Raw genomic sequence first — 21895 nt, 5'->3', positions numbered from 1 at the left:
CTCGAACCGTGGCGGGAAACTTGGCTATACATTTATCGGACTATCGGCGCTATTTCAAAATGCTTTTTATTAATTCAATTGGAATAACAATTATAAAGCCCTAAAACGTTTTTATATATCCGCATTTATTTTACGATCCTTACAACGTAACGTCCAGCGCTTTTCCGCCTCATCCAATGTCTGTGGCATCGTAGCTCCCTTGGTTTCTGGCAGCACCAAGATTATTGAAGCGCCTACTACCGACACCAAAGTAATTATAAACATGGGTAGAGCTCGATAAAAGCGGTGGGTGCTGAGGACAACTGGCGAGATTAGGGCACCCATCTGGCCCATAATGTTAATGACCGCCAGTCCCTGGCCACGCAGCACAGTTGGCAGTATTTCAGAGGCCCACTGTTGGCCCACATTGTAGCCCATGGTGATGAAAAATCTGGCTGCAATGGCCGCTGCTGATACATACCATTCCCCTTTCAATAAGCCAACGAATAGACTGCATGTGGCACACAACAGCATAACGGCCGACATCATGGGCTTGCGACCAATTCGATCTAGCAGAAACATTGGCACAATTCCAGCAGGTATTTCAACGAGCGAGGAAAGGGAAAAGGTTATGAACACATCGGTGTCCAGAATTTGAACGACCCGCACATGGGCATCGTACGCCATGGCCACCGTCATCCAAGTAACGATCAAAATTATAAGGACGACGCATCTGCGAAATGTCTTAAAGAGATCCAGACTGGTATACTGCTTTCCCAATTGCTCGTTGGCGAATTTGAGTTCAAAGCATTCCTTCATCTCCGACCAAGTCTCTTCGGAAATGGTTTTTCCATTGGCCTTGGCCGCATCTCTAAGCACTTCTATTCCCCAGTCCACCTTACCCACCGACAAAAGCCAACTGCAATGTGATACGAAGTGCATACAGCTTTAGAAAATCTAATCATAACATACCTTGGTGACTCTGGAGCCAGCAAACTGGTCAGTATCATTAGTACCACTGGAACGGCAACGACCATGGCATAGTGCCTCCAATTGCTGAAGGCGTAGGCCAGCCAGGGAAGCAGGCAGGCGCCCAAGGTGAAGGAGAAAGTGAGGGCCAAGTTGCCCACCAGAGTGCGATACTTCATGCCAACGTTCTCCAAAGCTATTTCAAATAGAAGTGATTATATAAGGATTTATGGTCATTTACAGTGCAGCACTCACTTAGTATGTAGATGGGAACGAAGCAGTAGTTCATTGCCAGTCCAGTCACAAATCGACTGGCAGCGAAGCAGGGAAAGTCCTTGCAGACCGCACTGACGCAGCCGCCGATCATGGAGCAGGCGTTGGCCAGGAATAGGGCCACCAGGCGACCGGAGTGATCGGTGATGTAGCCAAAGCAGAGGCAACCCACAATGCAGCCCACGAAGTAGACAACGACACTATATGTACCGAAATCCTCCTTGTCGCACACCCAATCGTACTCGGTGGCAATGGACTCGTAGGGCACCTCCTTGCGATCGTAGATCCAACCATTGTTGCAGGGTACCTTGCTCCTTGTCTCGTTTGCATCGTTGGTCTTATTGGAGTTGTAGGGTATATTGTACATGAAACAATTCTCGTAACTGCCATCAGACTTTTTGGGAATGCCCCGATTCTTTTGCTCATTTTCTGGCAATCCCTGGAGTTCGCTTACTTTGCACCAGTGATTCTTTGGCAGCAGTATCATGAATATCTGACCAAAGTAGGTGAAGGCGAACAGAAAGGCGGCGGGCATCATCCAAAAAAGCAGTCGCTTTTGAAAGGGTCCAAAGTCTCCAATGAGCAGCAGGAAGTCATCATACCTTTCACAATCTCTGGGCGGCATTTCCACATTTAACTTAATAAATATTTACAAAACCAAAAGCCAACTTCTTTGAACACCAAATCCATTCAAAACTATTTTGAAATCCATTCCATTCCCGCCAGCTATCGATGACTTCTTAGGCTTGCATTTCAATTCGGTATTTGATTTGTCATACATGCTGGTCCCACATTTACGACTGATATCGATAATTGAGCAGTTCCATCTCTAATTTGCGCGCGAAAAACTTTTAATAACAATGGATGTGGATTTACTGCCTCTGCGAAAGCGAATAACAAACACTTTCAAGCTATGTGGCTTCCTCATCCGCTCGGAGAACAGTTCCTACCTGGCAGAGCAGCTGCTGCCCTTCGACGCCGCGGAACGGGACAAGTGGCTGACGGTGATCACCGAGAATCTGCAAAGCCAAAAGCTTCTGACGCCCCATGTGGAGCGGGCCGCCCTGGAGAAGGCCATCAATGAGCTAAACCGGGTGGGATTGGATGAAGGGGAGACGGTATTTGCCCTGATCGATGCGTTTACGGTGCCCCGTTTCCGGTACAACCAGCGGGTCAAGAAATTCGAACTGGACACACAGCCGCGCCAGTTGCTGACCGCTCCTCGCATGAAATCGGACTACATGCAGCAACGATATGCCATGTTACTACAGAAAACGCTGCGACACGACCTCTTCGCACCCGCCGTCATCCAGGATGGCGTTGGAGCCGAGGCCCAGGCTAAGAAATTTAAGCTCCAGTTCGCTGAGAATCTGCTGGCCACCTCGACGATGCGGGAGGCCGTGGTTTTGGGACTGCTTACCCAACTGAAGGAGGGCAAGTTCTATGTCGAGGATCCAACGGGATGCGTGCAGTTAGATCTCACTGGTGCCCGTTTCCATGCTGGCTTCTTCTGCGAGGGCTGCTTCGTTTTGGCGGAGGGCCACTATAACAACGGTGTGCTCAAGGGTAAGAAGCCTCAAGTAGTCAATAACTACATCATAGGAATATTTTATGCTTTTCCAGTTGACGGCCTGGGCTTTCCACCCGCGGAGCCGGCAAGCAGCAGTCGAGCGTTCTTCGGCACCGCCAACACCTGGGGCGGTGAGTCTGCTAAGCTGCTGAAGTACTCGGCCGGACTGCAGGAACTGGAGCGCACCAACACAGAAACAACCATTGTTTTCCTTTCCGACGTTCGCTTGGATCTGCCAGTTGTCATGGACAAGCTGCGTCAGTTGTTCGTCGGCTACGATTCCTGCCCGCCGCAGGCTATTGTGCTCATGGGTCCATTCACGGCCAGCACAAGGAATCATCATGAGCTGAGGCATCACCTGGATGCTTTGGGTGGCTTGGCGGCTGGCTGCGAGCAGCTGAAGAAACAAACGGATCTGATACTCGTACCCTCTTCGGAGGATCCCACGGCACCAAATATTCTGCCTCGTGCTCCCATTCCCGAATGCCTGGCAGCCGGTCTGCTGAAGGCCTGGCCACGCACCCAGTTGGCCACGAATCCCTGTCGTCTGCAGTACTGCACCCAGCAGATCGTTGTCTGCCGTCTGGATTTAATGGCCAAGTTTTGCCGAAATACGTTGCATTTTCCCGAAGACACGTCGCAGATCGAGCAGCATTTTGCCAGAACGATTGTGTGCCAGGGTCACTTGGTGCCCATACATCCGATTGCCATGCCCGTGCACTGGGACTACGATCCTGCTCTGTGGTTGTATCCACTGCCGGATCTGATTGTCATGGGTGATTCGTGCCAGAGCTTTAGCAGCAGTCAACATGGATGCACTGTTCTCAATACCGGCTCCTTTGTCAAGTCCAAGTTCGCCTTCAAAGTGTATATACCAGCGACGCGAACGATTGAGGACTCGGAGATACCGGACGATTTGGAGTAGTTATGATATAGTTAACCTTAACGTAAGTTTGAATAATTATTTTATTGGATATCTTGATTACTCTTTTGATTGTGGGATATTTGGGCCACTTCTTTTGATTTACAAAAAAACCTTTATACGAATTCAAGCCTACCGTATATTTAAGAAGAATCCCAGTCATTTAACGATTTGAATGTAAACTTGTTTCGGTAGCTAAGCTTCCTCCGGCTTCACATGTTGCTTGGCCCTTCAGCTCGCCCAATTTTTCGGCACCCAGTGCGTGTGGCTGTTCCCTCGTGATAAGCGGCCCAGCCTCATCATCACCGTCGTCAGTCATCATATGCGCACAGCATGTGTTCCACAATCTTCGTCTCCTGGCTGTACGGCTGACGCGCCTCGCAATCTGCTTTTTACGGCGACCGGGGGTTGTCTATTACTTTTCATGACTTAAAGCCGATTTGGAAAAATATTGTTACTCTGCCCGATGCTGGCCACTTAGGGACGTGGAAATTCAATTTCCCAGGCTGGCGCGCATCGCCTCGGCAGCTGAAACGGCAATTTTGATAATGCGTTTGACCCGAGGACATCGATGGCCCCCCATTTGCTGTCACATTTTTTAAGACATCATTAGCCGGGTTCAGATGTGGAAGTGGGTTGGTTTTTTTTGCGCTCCTATTGATTTATGATTTATGAGTGCAACTCTGGGCTAGTTGTATGCCGCACGTCCCTGGGATCAATTTCCAAAATGTGTCCACCATGAGTGTCAATTCGATTTGGTGGGCGTGGTCAGCCTTGGGTGCTAACTATATTTTTCATCTGAGCCATCCCCTTCGAGTGTTAAACATTTATATTCCTCTGACTTTCCAGCGGCGCAATGCAGAAAGGCAGCTTCAAAATGCTTTCTGTGCGACAACAATCTTGCTTCTGCTTCATTTAACTGGTACATTCCAAACTTTTGAAATTTAAATATTGTTTTGCGCTTGCTCTGCAACTTGGCCGCAATACAATAAAGAAAAAAGCATTTTATCTGTTATGGTCATCGGTTTTTATGGTGTACTCGCCGCAAAGTTGACACCATTTAATTTGGAGCTCAGACTTCAGACGTTGGCACTCGATTAAAGCAATCAGTGATGCGGAATTGTGGAATCTGTGTCTTGGCCATCAATCACGCGACCAGCTGCGTCCCCAAGTGGGCCGATTCCAATCAAGGATCAAAGCAACTGCCCATCATGGCCCACCTCAGGTTATCCTTTATCCTTTCGCACACACCACACATGCTTGGCAATCAAACGGCGATGCACTCATGTGCATGTCCTGTGGTTATTTGACAATTGTTAACCCATCTCTGGGCTTTGTTCGACTGATTCCTCGGTGTTGCCAAGTGGCCATATGCCAAGCGTCCCCAGAATATCCATCCGGTAATCCTCGACTTGGTGGTGTGATTTCGATTTGGACAAATATCCTTAACTGGGGTGGCTTTAATCGTTCTCCGCTGATGAAGGGTATCATCGTTGGAGTATGGAAATATTTATGGGAGTTTCTCAATAGAGTTTCACGACCAACAGTCGTATTTACAACAAAACATCTAGTTAGTAAAAATAATAAAATATCAATAATCTTATACTACCCAAAATAAAGAAGATGTACAGTTTTCGTAATTGAAAAAACTTATTTATATTGATAGCAAGAAATCATAGGACTTGTATTTGATGTTAATTTTAAATCTAAATATTATAGAGCATTTAGATTTATTACTTCGTACGTTACTTGCATATATAATACCAATTTAAAAACCCTTCGAGGGCATGAATATGGCAATATTTTTAGCGCATATGGTCAAAGGTTTTGCGTGGCGCTTTGAAACCACAACGTCAACTGGAAAATCAAAAGCTCGCCTTTGTTTATGAACCCATTCTTTTGTTATGCAACCATTGATACTTGCAGGGTTTATTAACTTTTTACGAACTCAACAATGAGCTGCATCCTTATAGCTACTCGTCAGCATTCAACTTTTGATAGGGTTATCATCAACATTGTGTGCAGTCCTAAAACCCAGGGCAAAGTGCACTTGGGTGGCATGAGTAAGCGGAGCTGGAATTGCGAATAAATCCGCTCCATAAACTCCACTGTGATCATATGACAACAATGTATCAACTTAAGTCCCGGATGGCCGGCGGTCTGGAGTCCGGACGTGTGCCGACATTTACGCCTCAATTATCAGCCGCAGAGCAAACACTGGGGGTCACCACCACTTGCCATCGCCATCGCATAGAGGCGATAATTTGCTGGCCATAAGCTGCTCCCACACATGGTGTAGTTGCAGTCCTTGGACCACCCAGCGTGTCCGGCCATTCCCATTCAATTCAAACCAATCCCAAGTGATCCCAACCAAGTCGATGTTGGTAGCAAGGGCAGCAAGTGACACGTGGCGACCATTAATTTACGCGTTGGCTTTATCTGCGATTTGCTTGCGCATTCTCAGCCGGTGCGAGGATAACGCCACTGACTTCGGAGGTCCTGCCACGTGCCAGAGTTGGCAAATCAAATGTTTTTATTATTTAAAGCGACAAACGGCGACGCCGTTTTATTGTCTTCCTTAAGCCGATAACAACAACTGTCTGCCTGTTTGCCAGTTTGTCGGTGGAAGTTGAAGTTGGGGGCAGGACAAATTACAAGGCAGCCGCATCCTGACCGCCATTGTCCTTGGAATTGAATAACGAATTGCACCTTGGGGACACCGCCGGCGCTTGCTCGCCTTTGTGTCTTAATGAAGCAACTGGCATGTGATAAATTTTAATTGATTTCATTTGCGTCTCTGCGGCTTTTGTGCAGGCCACTTGGCCAGCGGATAAGGATCCGCGGCTAAGCGCGGCTCATTAGCCAAGGATAATGCATCTAGATAGCGCCGTGATGTTTGACATAATTGAATTTGGCTTCCTAAGCTCTCCTGCTAATGATCCTAATAATGCCGGCTTCAAACTAATGCCACTCACCTGGCAGGAGTTGTATCATTAAAAACTGCTCATTGCGAGTTTCTAAACGGAATTAATTGTATTAATCAATGGAAATCGTTTCGCTCTCGGATTTTCAATTAATGGATTTTCCGTTTTGGGTTTTTTCTTGGGATTGTCTTCCACATCTTCTATAGAATATATATAATTTCTAAACTTAAATCAACTTATGGTATTAATCAACGAAAATCATTTCCTGTTTGGATTTTTAATTTTCGATACTTTGTTTCGCATTTTGCTTGGGATTTTTTTCTACATCTTCTATCAACTAACTAACACTTCTTGTATTAGTTAATAAAAATCATTTCGTGTTTAGATTTTCAATTAATGGATTTTCTGTTTCGTATTTTGCTTGGAATTTTCTTCTACAGCTTCAATAGAATAGTTCTTAAAACTAAATTAAAATCAACTTGAACTCACTAGCTAAACCCTATTTATTTGTTTTTTCTTGCACAGTTTTCGGTTACATATTTCAAATTGATTGCGTTTTAATTAAAACTCCGCATAAATCACCTGAGTGGGCAGGACTCTCGGCAGTCGACTGTCGACAGGACTCAGGACTCAGTGGCCATTGGACAGTAAGACAAAAGCCCCAATTCTGCAGCCGTGTCAGCACAATGGCACAGGCGACATAAGCCGATTTCAGGGATATCTCTGCCCGGGCTCCAGTTCCCAGTTCCCACTTCCAACTTCCCACTTCCACTACCCCCCAGTACCCCCGAAAATGCTTCAAATATTATCATCAACGCACAAGTGGCTTGTACTTGTCACACAAACACTCACACATACAGTAACCAAAAACCGAATTTCCTCCACTCCGCTGTTGAACATGGAAAAATATTTTCATTGTGTTTCAGCAGATTTTCCGCCACGAGAAGGGGGTTGGAAAAATTGGGTAGCTGGCACTCGCAATGCGATTACCTGCGCTTGCCTATTTGCAGCTTGTTGTTCGCTGCCCCAAAAATCAGGAGTGGGTGAACTGCCCATCCTGCTCGTCCTGCCCTGAATGCTAATCGACTTTTGATTGTGTGTTTTGCCGTTTTGCCGGAAGGATGAGGAGGCTCTCGCACAAAAAGGTTCAAATGGTCGGGCCATAAATAGGAATTTATGCGAGATTGTTTTTTTTTTTTTCACCCCACCCTTTCTGAAACGGACCACCGAGATTTATAGATGAGGGTGGTATATGGTATATGTGTCCAGTGTGGTGATTGAATTTCTGGATGGGATTTATGGTCTGGGCTGCGAGCGGCACAGGTGACATATTCCTGTCGGCCGAATGACAAGTGTTAACGCCTGTTTTGTTTATTATTTCACCCTCTTTGCATGGCAAAGCTGAATCTCTATTGTAATTGCTAAAAAACTTAAGCTGCGTAAAATCCCAAGTTTCAATTTAACGCTCTCATGATTTCTTGTTGGGATTTTCCTGGACATGTGAGTTTGACAAGTGCAGCTTGCACTGGCAGCTCTATGCTATCTTATCTGTACTTTTTTTTTTGCTGATGGCAAAAGCATTCGCCATCCGCTGGCGCTCCCATTTGACACTAAGCAGATGCGTCGCTCGAGAATGCGCTCCATGTGGCCACTCTGGACTCGGTACTCCGTACTCTGGACTCTGTACTCCGGACTCTAGAAGCTCTCTTTCGAAATTGGAGCTCTGCAAAGAGTTTGCCTGGGGAAAAGCGGAGCATGCGCCTCGTTAGTTAAGGGGCGGGTTTTCGGCGAAGCGCCAATGGCAAATGGCAAAATGGAGTCGCCACCGCGTTGCTGAAGCGAGACAGGAAATTGATTGGGGGCAGAAGAGAACAGAGAATGGGGAATGGGCGCCCTGCACATGATTGCACATATGTGCCGGCTGCGATTGCTGGCCAAGATTGCGAGTGGAAAAGGGAGCGGCTGCCAAATAAAACAAAAAAACCAAAAAAAAAAAAAAGAAATGGCGACGCTATCGCTTGCAGGCAACATACGTGTGTACTCGCAACAACATGTGTGATGTGTGCCCCGCCGTATGGAAGCCCCTTTCTCTGCGGATCCTCCCGCTCCGCCAGCACCTCCAACGTCAGCTCCAACTCCTCGCTGCCCTCCAGGCTCACCCATATGTAAGTTTCTACATACAATGCGGCGTAAATAAACAGACTGCCAGCACAAAAGAGACTTCCTTGCTCCTTCGTCTTTTGCTCTAAGCATTTTGTTTTATTATTATTGAGCTCTGCTGGGTTTGAGTTTCTGGATTTCGGTTATGGCCCATGCCGGATGTGCCGTTTAAGCCCGATATCGGTGAATGGTGAACGGTGAACGGTGAATGGCCCATCAAGCTGATGGACCTGCCTATCAATAGTTGGCTGGCGGGCCAACTAAACCTCTTCCTTTGACCATCAGCTTGATTTATGTTGTGTTTTCCGGATGATTGATGCGTTTCCTCTTAACTTGGCGCTCACTTTTTCTGTCCACAACTGAGATTTACTCGTAAGATTTGTTTGCTTGACAGCTTACAAATTTAACACTAGTACGGATCTACTTTCAAGATTAGTTTTCACAAAGTTTTCGGAAGAGATGGAGTTTTCAATCTAAGCTAATAAAAAATTTATGTATTTTAGGTATAAATATTACCTGCGAGTTTTTGAACTTGCTTTCTAAACAATTGTATACTTATATTAAAATGCCATTTTTGGCAAATGCCTCTCTTGCTTTCTGCTTACCGATTTCTAGGATTTTTTCTTACTTTTGAGCACGTTTTGGTAATTATTCAAACTGATTACAAGGCAGAGCTCGTAAAACTTTATGCCCGAGTCTTATCTACTTTTTGGCTTTCCTTGACGTTTTTTATCTGTGCCGCGATTTAAACTCATTTTCCGTGACTTCTGCGCGCAAAAGTCGTTCGTATCAATTAGGGAGTTCGAGGTGGAACCACGTACTTCCAACCAAAAATACAGAAAACATGACTGCACCCCAAGAAGAAGTGGCCCAGTCAAGCATAAATGATTTCAACAATATTTCACTTAAAAGATTCAAATCGCGCGAGAAGCGCGAGAAGAAAAGAGACAACGCTGCGTATAAAACATAACAAGGGAAAATATAAATACGCATACGACAAGTGCGCCCAGAAAAAAGGGGGGAAATTGGGGGGAAAAAGGAAAAGCGTGCTGGCTGGAGTGGGAAACGCACGCGACAGAAGGAAACGGATACGCTCGAAGAGCTCGCAAACAGATTCAAAATTTCCAACCACATATGACAATGCTCCACAGAGCAGCGCCCCTCCGTGCTCCTATACATACGTACCGCATCGCCAACCCTTTCCCTTCATTTTGGGGATCCTCTCCTCGCATCGCGGGCAAAAAATTCAAATTTACTCCAAGTAGTGGGTCAGAAGGGCCAGAAGTGGCCAACTAACTGTCGCGCTTTTTTCACATTTTTCGCTTTTCCATGGTTTTCCATGGTTCTCCATGCTTTCAGCGGAAGTTCCATGAACGCGATGTGGTGAAGGGCTAAAAACTGGCTGTGGAGGCTATATGGTCGTCCTTATGCCAAGGGTCGTCAAGCGCGAACATTTGCATAATCAAATAATAAAAATTTGCATAATTTTATTTTTTACGATACGCATGCCACACTCTTTTACTGCCGCACTCTGCCCCCCTTTTTCCTCCTATGAGAAGAAAGAAAAACACAACTTTTCAGTTTCAATTTGTGTTTTGTCCGGGGGTAAAAGACATTATAGCCAACGTTATCTGGCCAACTCCACCTCCGTCTATAGCACTTGCGATTCCAGTTCTATAAACACAAAATGGTGTCAATATTTATTTGCGAACCTGTTTCTTATCGCCGCCAACGATGAGCTTTTGCAAATTTGCAACTTTAAACTATTAAAGTTTGTTTATAGAATAATATTGAGCACAGTTCTTAGCAGAACTCTTATTCCTCAAAAATATTTCTATTAAACTTATGGCTTAACTTAAACAGATTAACCAATATTTCTTTTGCTAACTTCTGCAATTCCTGTCCAAAATTAACAAGTTATGAATAAGCCTTCTCAAACTGAGCCATAACTTCCACTCTAGTTGGTAACCAACTTTTGGCTTACATATCGTACACTCGATTCGCCTGTTGTTGTTTTGCTGTTGGGTCTTTTTTTGCAACATAAGCTGGCGAAATATTTAGCATGTCAAATGACATATTTGCTGGTTGCCACACACACTTTTTTTTTGCGCGGTGGCAAAAGACCGCGATTTGGCCAAGGATGTAAGTGTCTTACTTGGTTTCTACCACCGGTTTTTGCTCTCCTCCCCGGCTTTTTACCTGGCATATGTGTGCCTCGTTCGGTTGTATTGCTGCCTGTATTTTTGCCGTTTTGTGCTTCATTTATCACTGCGGTGTCGGGATTTCCATATACTCAGCATATTCGCCATGATATATGGCTGCCAGAGTGCTTAACCCGGCCAGAGATCGCCGCGAACGTTTATCCCCGTTCAGTGTGTCACTTGACTCGATGACAAGCAACCCCATGGTGCCATCGTCCAAATGCCCATTCCACACATGGTGTAATTTAGATAAGTGGCCATTCTTCATTTTAATGCTCATAATTTCATAATGTGTACACCCATATGCAGCTCCGCCCATTCCCACTCCCATTTTCATTCTCGTTCCGGGAAAATATTCCAAATTAAAATCGTGCATTAAGAGCTGGGACCAAACAACATGGTCAGCGTCGTGCGTTGGCCATGCCATTTATTTTATTTGGCGAGAATTCTTGTTTTTGCTAGTCCAAACGCCACCTTGCCATTGCCACGAATATAAATGGTATTCGTGGCTCCAACTCACATGAATATGGAGCAGGCGAGCGGAGAGGTCGCGAATGTTGAATATGTGTTTTTCCACGTTGTTTCTCTGATTTACGAGCCATAAAAGTTAACTTAATTAAATGGTTTTTGGCGTTCGCTGAATATTTATGGTGCCAGCATTTCAATGTGTCGCAGAAAGTTATGGGAAACGCTGTGAAGATAGCTATATACATATATTTCTACTACTTCTTAAATAAAAATTGTTTATACTACGTACTCAGCAGACCTAAATTCCCTAAAAAATTGTTTATATTATTGTTAATAAGATCTGCGGATTTAGTAAGTGTTGAGATAATAGTTTATTTTACCAATCTTTCTATCTATATCTGGGGTTGTTTTTCGCGTCACTTTCATCCCTGAGCCACAAATGTGTATTTCATTGAAACTAACAAGTGTCGAAATAACAAATGCGTAGCAAATCTTTCGCATATTTCCAGTCACTTCAAGTTCTGTGCATTTCAAATGCTTTTCATGCTTCAGTAAACCAATGAAAAAATTACACAACAATGAATGCGAATGAGAAACCATCGAGAAGTGATGGAGAACAGCACTTAAAGTCAGCTTAAATGGCGACCGCAGATAGATTCACTCGTAAATCAATTAGCACCCACAACAGGCAACCCGAAAACCACCAACCAACCAGCACACCCAAGTGGGTATCTCCTGTTGTCCTGCGGCTTTTTGGGAAAATTAACTACCTGCTAAGTTAATTGAGCAAACAGCGCTGGCAGGACTCGCAGGATACGCTGCCATAAAAGTTGTGCAGCGGTCCAACTAAAAAGTCAAGCGCTGCGGCTTACAACTATTAATTATGCGGCCCAAAGTTATGACAGCAGAAAACAGCCGCAGAACTCGAGTAGCGAAACTAAAAACTGCCAACTGCCAGCGAGCAAAAGGGAAGCGCACATCATAAATTACGGCCAGGACACGGCCATGGATTGCAAGGATGTGCCAGCTTCAGCTCCTGCTCCTGCTCCTGGATGTATATGTATGTGCGGTAAGCCGCCGCCTGTCTTTTGGCCATGGCAAACAGCTTCCATGCATCCAAAAATATTCGAAAATTTCAATGGACCTGGTGCTCATGAGCATGAGCTGCTGTTGGATCCTCCCGGCACAAAGGTATCCTGCCACGGCACAAAATGGCCAGCGCAGAGCGCACAAAAAGTGTCATGGCGCATGAAAAACTTCCTGCAACGGCGGTGGCTTGGCCAGAAAGGGCCTTCAGCCTCTCCTGACCGTGGCCAAAACAATGGCTCGGCTCCTCCGCAGTTTTCGGCAAATGAAAGTCGCATTGTCAGGCTCAATGTTTCCGGTCGGCTCATGAATGTCCTCGCACCGAGTTTCAGCCTCATCCTCATTCTTATTCTCGATTCTCCAGCTCTCCAGCTCTACAGCTCTTCAGCCATTCCAGCAACCAGCATCCACTGCGTCTGAGTCTCAGTCTGCGTTCCGTGGTTGTGACTGTGGATGTGGCCTGAAACAAAGCGCATCCGTTTGGCGAAAATTGAAATGACAAAGTTCAAAGTTTAAGCGGCTTGGCTGTCAGTTTTTCAGGGGCTCTTATAGTGCCGCGTTCAATGCACAGAGAACAAACCCATGTTTAAGTTTAACTTTTCTATCAATATGTTGAACTCATAAATGGGTTATAATGCATGCATTTATTAAGGTATACTAGTTTTAAACGATTACAGTTTTGTTTGCTCTTAAACCTATGGATGTTTTTCAGTAGTAGGTAGACAGTGCCTTTAATTTTTCTGCGTGTGACAGGGAATTAAGTGGCCCAAACCACAGTGCTAATCAGAAGGCAAACACTCAAACCCCATCGATTGCACTGGGTGCTGGTTGCAAATTAAAAACGACCGGGAGCAAGTGGAAATTAAATTGCCTGCAGTTAAAAAACACTTTGCCCAGGCACCGTCACCAGCACCAGTCGCAGTACCAACAATGTAATAAAAGTCATCTACCGACACGCCCACTCCAATGTTCCCAATCCCGGCAGCTTCAGCTCCAGCTCCACCAGCACGGATACATTTGCATACTTTTAAGCGCAGATGAGCAGAAATCACTCATACGCACGGTGGGCCATTAAGGGCGGTTGACGATGGGGCGGAGCCAAGGCCCAAGGCCCAAGGCCCAAGGCTCACGTCTGAGGCTCAGGCTTGATACAGCTGTCGGATTTTCTTGCTCCTGCTATTATGACGCTATTTGCATTGTGTTTAAACGTATTTGAACACGATTTTCAGTCAAGGGGATTTGCAATTGGGGCTGGACTTGGAATGAGGCTGAATCCACGGCTGGTTAAGTTTGGCGAGGGTAACCGAAATGAGCAGGCAATTTATTTACGGTCAAATTGCGAGGTTAGGCAAGGCAAACACAAAGCGGGGCGCAGGTCGCTGCGCATTGGGATCCCATGGACTGCTCCATTGTGGGCGTAAAAATGTGATAAATATGAAATGTGATTATGGCCGCTATTATGTAGCACCCAGCAGCCAGCAGCCAGGATGATGATGATGATGAGGCTTATTATGGAGTTGCTGCCTTCAGTTCCTGGTTGAATCTGCGGTTGCCCTGGGCGTCGTTTTGAGTGAGTGGCTGCCATGGAATTGTCTGACTTGCCTTCTTGGATGTGGTGGTGGTCTCCTCGGGTAAATGAAATGAGGAAATGTGATTTTGACGATGTGTTCGCTTTACGGCTATGGTAGTTCATATGGGTGGCGCTTGTTTGTTTTTCTTTTTTTTTGGAAGGGCGTCGGAAGTTGTAATTGTTTTTTAAAGGAAGCTTGAATTGCTCATTGGGGAAATGCACGAAATAAATCAGAGGCGAGTGACTATAAACGAAGTGTCTAGGAATGGGCAGTAAAATAAAACTTGAACTGTCTTCAACTTTTTTTCCTCTGCCAGGGATTTTTGGCAACAATAACTTTGCTAGTTGTGAAACTCCCTTTCATTTAAAACAAAACTCGCGGTATCATGCAAATTATATCCAAGTCTGTGACTGTATTAGAATATCAAAAGAGAAATGCTTTTTGATTTGCATACGTTATTACTTCGATATCATTTTAAGCGCTGTTTTCTAGGCTTTCCACCTTATAACTCAAGTCTGCTTATCGCTTCACCTTTACCCACCAATTTAGCAGCATTAACTTTCCCAGCAATTGTTTTTCACCCCACACAAGCTGAGGGAAAATGTCTTTATCAAGTGGCAAGCAGCGAACACAAAGCCATAAAATGCTAATCCCATCATGGGAACAATGAGCAGAGCGGATCGGAGCAGAGCGTTTGCCGTTTGCCGTTTAGCGATGCCATCAATTGATACATCAGTCGATAAGGCAGCCAAGTAGTCCTGTGAGAATCCTGGCTGGCTTCCTTGGCTGTCTGGCTTCTGTGGCACGGGGCTAACTGGATTTGGCCACGCTAAATCAACGCAATTCGTTGTGGCTCATTTGAGTGCAGCAACGAGCCAAGGAAATCGCTGGGGGGAAATAGCAGCCACCACCCGAGGAATTCGTTGCGCTTTGTTGGAATTTGGCATGCTACAAATTCGAGGCTCATGGGAACTGAATTTCTGGGAGGGTTGGCAAGTGTGGAAATATTGAAATTCGAATTACATTTTTGCCAAAAACTGCACTGGCACTCCACTACGATGATGGGTTATCCTGGTGGATATACTCGTCGTATTCGTCGCGCCGTCTGTGCGTCTGACTGCCTTTCGAGTTTAGGACAACCCCGTGGCATCCTTTCATCTTGTTACCATTTCGGTTCCCAGCTCATTAGCGTCGGCGTCGTCGTTTTTGTGGCCGCATCTAATTGCTGCATGCGGCCAACGTGAATCCTGCTGAATTGCAACTACAGGATTCACTGCCTCACTGCGCTAACAAGTCGAACATATTCTTCGCTCTACTCACATGGCGTATGTTACTCGGGGGCCCGCGGATTTCTGCTGGTTTTTCTAGGCCTGGGAACCTATGTTCTGGCTCTACTTCACAATCGAAATAATGGATTGTCCGGCAAGAAATGTAAAGCACTCCATATGCTGCCAAATCTTGATATTTCCGCTTTCTGGAATTTGAAGTTTGCTTGTATTTTCGAACCTGTATGAAATTTTATTCCCGGTCTTTGGTTAAGAAATATATTTCGTTCCTTTTAAAATCGCTTTTCTTTGTATGTAAAAGTTTTTAGATGTGTGGAAGCTATTTTCTTGAAAGGATAAACATCTCTTTGAATTTTATATACCCTCTCTTTCATTCTTTTATATAAACCTTAACTTCTTTTCATAACATGATTATAAATACTTTAGATTTATGCATTCCCCGCTCTCAGCAGAAATTATCAAGAAACCTAATTATCAATTCGTGCGATAAATACGCTTGAGCTCAACAACTCACATTAGCATAAATCCACATTATCATTAACCCACATTATCATTAACCCATATTATCATTAACCCACATTATCATTAACCGACATTATCATTAACCCACATTATCATTATAATTTACCCACATTTTAATAATAATGCTTCGTAATTATTATATTGACATAACAATTAGATTTTTATTGAAACATTCAGCCACACATTGAATGCTAATACAAGCAGATTCGCAACTTAAACATAATATCTTACAATGACGAAACTCCAGATCCTTGCGGCTCCTTCGATAAGAATGATAATTAATTGAGATACAGGGAGATCCAGTTACATGTTTAAGATACAAATTGCACTACATTTAAAGCTAAGGGGAAATGAAAACGGTGCATGAGGGAAACTAAAGTTAATATCACAATCGAAAATGGGCATTATGGGCTAAACCAACGGGTTTTGTTTTCGGTGTAGTGTGTATCGATTTGATGACCTAAAAATATCCGAAAAAATGCTTCGATCATTTGGGCATGCCACCCATTCGGCGACCTGGCGGTGTGCCGCCCACCACGTTGATGATCTCGTTGTCACCGGCCGCGGAGGATGCGTCCTCCAGCTGCGGCTGGTGATCACTGGCCTTGTCCTGGTGGGCGGTCATGTGACGCGTTAGATGGTGTCGCTCGCGGAACGTCTCCTGGCAGACGGGACACCGGAGTTTCTCCTCCCGCTTCCGGCGATTTGGATCGCAGGCCACTTCGCTTTTGTGATGCGATCGCATGTGATACACCAGATCGCTGGTCATCCGGAAACTAATGTTGCACTTGGCGCACACATTCTGTGCGGTCAGCGTGAAAGTGGATGCCAAAGTGGGTGGAATCAGCGTGGAGAGAATGGCCGCGGCAGCGGGATTCTGGAGCGGTTGGGAGACCGCAAATGGATGTGGTGGCGGTGCAAATCCGGGATAGGCATGCAGAAACTCCGACGGCGGTCCTGGCGGCGAGTTGCCCGGCATAGAGGCACCTCCTCCTGCATTGGGATTGGCCGGTCCCGGTGGACGGGTGTACAACAGCTGCTGCTTGAGACGCTGCTGTGCTTGGAGAGCCTGCATCGGATTCACCGCCTGGAAGGCGCCGTTGAACTGATACTCCGGTCGAAAGTTGTGGTACACAATGGGATTGGCTGGCAGGGGATTTGGATTCTGGCCACCGCTATTGGTTCTGGGTGGTGGTGTCACCAATGGCGGACTTATGGAGTGACAGCTCAGCTGATCGGGACTCAAGGGCGGTGCTCCCACATCCACGGGTGACTCCAGACGTGACGTGGTCGACGGCGAGGAGGATGCGGTGGACAGCGACGAGGAGGCCACCTTGGTGAAAGCGCTGCGCATGGGCGGTGGTGGCGACGAGGTTGACGGTGCCTCTGGCGAATCCACCAGTGGTATGACCACACTGGGATCATCATAGACTCGCGGCGAACGAATGCTGATCTGTGGATACCGCTGACGTGCCTCCAGCAGACTGATGTACTCCAATGCCGCCGGCGAAGGTGGTTGCGAGGTGGCTCCTCGAGGAGACAAATCCGTGGGATAGTGGCTCATCTGCTGCTGCTGTTGCTGTTGCTGTTGGTGGTGATGATGGTGGTGGAGGTGCAGTGCCTCCTGGAGGCGAGCCTGCTTCTCGGCCTGCTTTTGCTTGATCCGCTCGTCGGGCATCATGAGGAAGGCCACATCGAAGGCGCGCTTCAGCGTGGTCTTGCCACCGGCTGGCGATGTGGGTGTCTCATTGTTGTTATTGTGATTAGCCGTGGGATTCGGCGGCGGTGACTGTTGCGGCGATGTGGAGATCCTAAGCTCGGCGTGCTGAGGCGGCGTGGAGCGACGCTGGCCAGGATTCGCGTGCGACGGCATGCTATCCATGAGCAGATTCATTTTCACTTGCAAACACTTTTCGACTTTCACTTGGCTCTGGTGGGGATTTGGATTTCTATTTGTGAGGTTCTATATAGTTCCTTGCGTTTCGAAATTCCACTTTCGACTGCTGGCCGCCCGCAATCTGTTCCTCTTTAAGTACCCGCTGCCAACCACCGCGTCCAGTTGGAATTCTCGTATTCTCATATTGTCCCATTCAATTGGGAAAAAGCAACTCTCCGCACTCGCACTCGCGGCACTTGGCCCATCTGTCCTGATTCTGCTCGGAGTCTGTTCAGATTCAGGTCCTGCAGAGAGCACCACCCTTATGTTCCTCCTCCTGCTCCTGCTCTTGCTCCCTCTCTTTCACTCCCGCTTGTGCTCTCTCTCTTTCTGCAGCGGTCTGCCCTCTCTTTCTCCACTCTCCCTTTCTCGCCAGAGTTCCATCTGCTTTGCCAGTTGGCGAACATATTCTGTGGTTTTATTGTGCGAGTCCTGGCCAGGACGACTCCTGGTTGGCTGGCATCTGAAAACCAGGTTGGCTGGTTCGAAAACCTTGTGGTGCTGTATGTGCTGCATGGGCACAGTGGGCTATGTGTTTCTTAAATAGGGTTGATATTATTTAAAAAAATTTCTAAATTGAGCTTAGAAGGATGTGAAATAAGTATAAGCTATATGAAAAGTTACTACTGTTTCTGCGAAAGAGCGGATACTTTAAAGTAATTCTTGTAGTAGTTGTTATCAATACATATACTTAAGTACTAAAACTTATAAAAGTGAAGGTTTTCAAGTATTTTCCTTTAAAAAAAACATTTTGTCTGGTTTTCATTTAAATTTGTAGTGAAATATTGTATCTAACTCCCTGAATTTCCCTGTTTCGCCCACTGTGCCACTCATTTCTTTTCGAAAGGAGGCGGTGCTTGGTCCTGGCTCTCTCGCTGGCTCTCTCTTTCTGTCTCTCCCTCTCTCTCTGGCTTTGCCTCTCACACCCACCCCGAAAATATGGCAGAACGTGCCCTCTCTTTCTGTCGCTATGCCCGTCCCTGTCGGCGGTGATGTCCTTGTTGCAAGTGTTTCCGAACAGGTTGTTTTTGTCGATTTTTTAGCAGCGCCAGCGAGATTGTGTGAATATGTGGCCATGTTTTCTGCTGCTGTATTTGTTGCATTCCTTGTGTTTGTTGTGTTTGTTGCCTTTGTTGCTGCTGGCTTGGATTTTGAGTATATGCTGCGCGTAGCCCTTACATATTGTCAAACACACACACAATCATACACACCCACATACACACTCATACACGCTCACGAATTGGGGGTTCCCCTTGCTTTGTAGGCGACTGTTGAGCGGCGAAATCTTTCAACGTACCCAAATATTTATTTGTCAGTTAAGTTGTCGCTGCTGCTGCTGTGTAGAAAAAAAGTGGCAAGTGCCCAGTAAATATGCAACATGCAACAATAGCAAATTGTGCACTGCTTTCCGTTCGTTTTCCGTCCCCTTCTGATCCCCCGTTTATTTCCCTATTTTTTCTGCCGTCCGGCTAGACCCTAGATCCTGGCAGACCGGATGTGAGGATGTGGCCATTGCCAGGACAAAATATGTGTCTGTTATGGTCAGTCGTGAACCAGGTTCTGCAGGGTGTATGTAGTAGTATTTACATATATATTATTTAAATTTTCGCTTCTTTTGTTGCCATGTGGCTGCAACAGCGGCAATTTAATGTTTGCATATTTTCAGGTGCTAATTGTTCCACTTGCCATATGAGTTGCATTTTTAATTAATATTTATAGCCACCAGTCGAGTGTGTGTGTGTGTTTGTATGTGTATGAGTGCATTTGTATCTGTATATGTATCTGTATCTGTATCTGTATCTGTATCTGTATTTGTGTGCTGGAGCCTATAATTCGCATGGCCGCCATGTTGGCTGTCGACGAAATGAATATTAAACACATGATTGCCTTCCAACCTGACCATTGCATTAAAAATATTGTTTAGTATGTATTTAATTAATTGCCGATCGAACAATCCACGCCCAATCCATAGGCTGATGTGATTTTAAATTGATAAATAATGGGATATTCGAAAGTTATGGGGGTTTATTTCTCCAGCAGATGAGTGCTTCAAATTGTTTGAAAATCATTTAAAAATTACTAAAGAATTAATTGTCTTACCATATACCCTATTAAATGCTGTACTCTGAATCAATTTTCTTAAATTAAGTTCATTTTTAGCTTATCCTGATCAGATATCTTATCTTTTGTATTGTATTGTATTGTATTGTGACCAGATATCTTATCTTAAATCTGACCAATTTCCTCAATATATTTTGTATTATCGCATCGCCCTAGAAATTACCCCCAATTCAATTGGATTCTCACATATGTGACACGTGTGCACAATTGAAGTCAAGTGAAAATGCCGCACACATTCTCAGTTCATTGCAGTAAATATTTTGTGCGGAAATTAATGAAAATCTCCGATATACAAATCGAGCACAAAATTTCCACTAAACCCAAAAGGCTTATCTACCCCTGCTGATCTCCCTCCTATGATCTGCCAAACTAAAAGATTTTGCCATGTCACTGATGTCAGGGGATGGAACTTTAGGTGGGTTGGTTGTTTGGTTTAGCGCCTGTCGATACATCAAACTGCCAAGTGACAAAGTGATTCCCCTCGTTGTCAAACTGAGACAAAGCGCAAAAAGGCGTGAAATTGCCTTTGTGTGATTAAGTCGAGAGCGTAGAAAATGGAAGGTAGCGAGGAAATGTCCCAGGAAGCAAATTAAAAACTAAGATGACAATCTTCCGACTTAAGTTTAGACACAGCTACGTGCTCCTTATGCCCGGGCATGGCATCCTCCTGGTAGATGGGTTTCAATTATCCCTGGTAAGATAGCAAAATGTAAATGCTAATTGCCTCGAGTTTAGCGCAGAGCTGGCTGCGTTTATTCCGGAGACAGCAGACACCTTTTCCGTGGAGATTGTGGCCTCGGCTGATGTTAATGTGCTGCCTGTCTGCCGTAATCTTTGTGTTTTGTGCGCAAATCCTGGCGGAAACAGCTTCTTGCTGCCTGCAAATCTAAGCGCACTCTGCACTTGAAAACAAAGTGGATTAACTTCTAAATCCAAAGAAAAGGAGCATTCTCCTGTCAGCATCCTTGTAATTATTAGGCCTTAATTGGGGTTTCAAAAATACTCAAAGTGATCTGAAATATTATATAGTTTTAAATGGATAACATCGTACTGAAATATTATTTAGTTTTAAATGGATAACATCGTACTGAAATATTAGTTTTATTTAGTTTTAAATGGATAACATCGTACTGAAATATTAGTTTTATTTAGTTTTAAATGGATAACATCGTACTGAAATATTAGTTTTATTTAGTTTTAAATGGATAACATCGCACTGAAATATATTATAGTTTCAAATAGATAACATCGGTGCACCTTCCATGAACACGCATGGGTTTCACATAAACGGGTTTTAAGATATGAAATGCGATAGGTTTTATCATGATCCTTAAACCTTTTTTGTTCAGTGGATTATGTTGTGCTGGCGCAGTGGAAGTTTCCTTGGAGTTTTACCATACAAATTGCATCCTGCAAGAGTCCTGCACTTGCCAACCCTCAGCACGCAAAGTGTCCCTAGAGTGCGGAGTAAACTAAAACTCGAGTCCTGTTCTGGATCCAATCAAGTGCTTTTCGCGCATTAAATAAAAATTCGAATTGGATTTTATGTGCCCTGCTCACACGAGAACCTAATTGTATGAGGGTTGGAGTACTTTCGCCTTTGGAGGGCTGCATCTGAATCTGAATCCAAATTCGAATCCGCATCTCGAACTGAAACTGGAGTATTTTGGGAGGGTTGTTGTCGGCTATGAAGTCCCTGTTGCTGTTTGTTTAAATACCGTGAATAACATGTGGTTTTTTCGAAGCATATGGCAAGGACTTTGTCACTATTAAGGTGCCTTCTGGCGTTGGTCCTGGTCCTGGTTCATCGTCCAGCCTGCCAAATCCTCCAATTAGACTGTCATTCATTTAAACGGATTAAAAATGCGCGAACGAGGGTCGCACTTTTCGCTCTAACAAGGCCCGAG

The 21895-nt window shown here is 45.2% G+C and overlaps 3 protein-coding genes across 7 annotated transcripts in view; 1 reads left to right on the top strand and 2 right to left on the bottom strand.

The window, feature by feature from the left end:
- Positions 1 to 108: 108 nt before the first annotated feature.
- LOC6533123 (solute carrier family 22 member 7) lies at positions 109 to 1896 on the bottom strand. The gene is made up of 3 exons (XM_002093813.3): positions 1204 to 1896; positions 952 to 1144; positions 109 to 898 (listed from the first exon to the last, which is right to left on the bottom strand). Exons 1-3 carry the CDS (start codon positions 1844 to 1846, stop codon positions 112 to 114), a joined length of 1623 nt encoding a protein of 540 aa, XP_002093849.1. The 5' UTR covers positions 1847 to 1896; the 3' UTR covers positions 109 to 111.
- Positions 1897 to 2026: 130 nt separating this feature from the next.
- LOC6533122 (DNA polymerase epsilon subunit 2) overlaps positions 2027 to 21895 on the top strand; it is an 85122-nt gene continuing 65253 nt past the window's right edge. For 4 of the 5 annotated variants that reach the window (XR_005561181.2, XR_005561182.2, XR_005561180.2 and 1 more), the window contains exons 1-2: positions 2027 to 2787; positions 2845 to 3738. Coding sequence is in view for 2 of the 5 variants with exons in the window: in XM_039374296.2 (XP_039230230.1) it covers positions 2082 to 2787; positions 2845 to 3716 (1578 nt within the window). In the remaining 3 variants the exon portion in view is untranslated. Of the gene's footprint in view, positions 2788 to 2844; positions 3766 to 21895 lie in introns of those variants that run through there. The other variant, XM_039374295.2, reaches the window with a different exon arrangement.
- On the bottom strand, positions 16065 to 18169 carry LOC6533119 (pollen-specific leucine-rich repeat extensin-like protein 1). Its single transcript, XM_002093809.4, has one exon. The coding sequence runs from the start codon at positions 17823 to 17825 to the stop codon at positions 16419 to 16421; it is 1407 nt and encodes a 468-aa protein (XP_002093845.1). The 5' UTR covers positions 17826 to 18169; the 3' UTR covers positions 16065 to 16418.

The sequence above is a fragment of the Drosophila yakuba genome, chromosome 3L (genome assembly GCF_016746365.2).
Source record: "Drosophila yakuba strain Tai18E2 chromosome 3L, Prin_Dyak_Tai18E2_2.1, whole genome shotgun sequence".
Taxonomy (NCBI): Eukaryota; Metazoa; Arthropoda; class Insecta; order Diptera; family Drosophilidae; genus Drosophila; species Drosophila yakuba.
The sequence above is the reverse complement of the archived record's forward strand: the minus strand, read 5'-3'. Positions and strand labels throughout refer to the sequence as shown.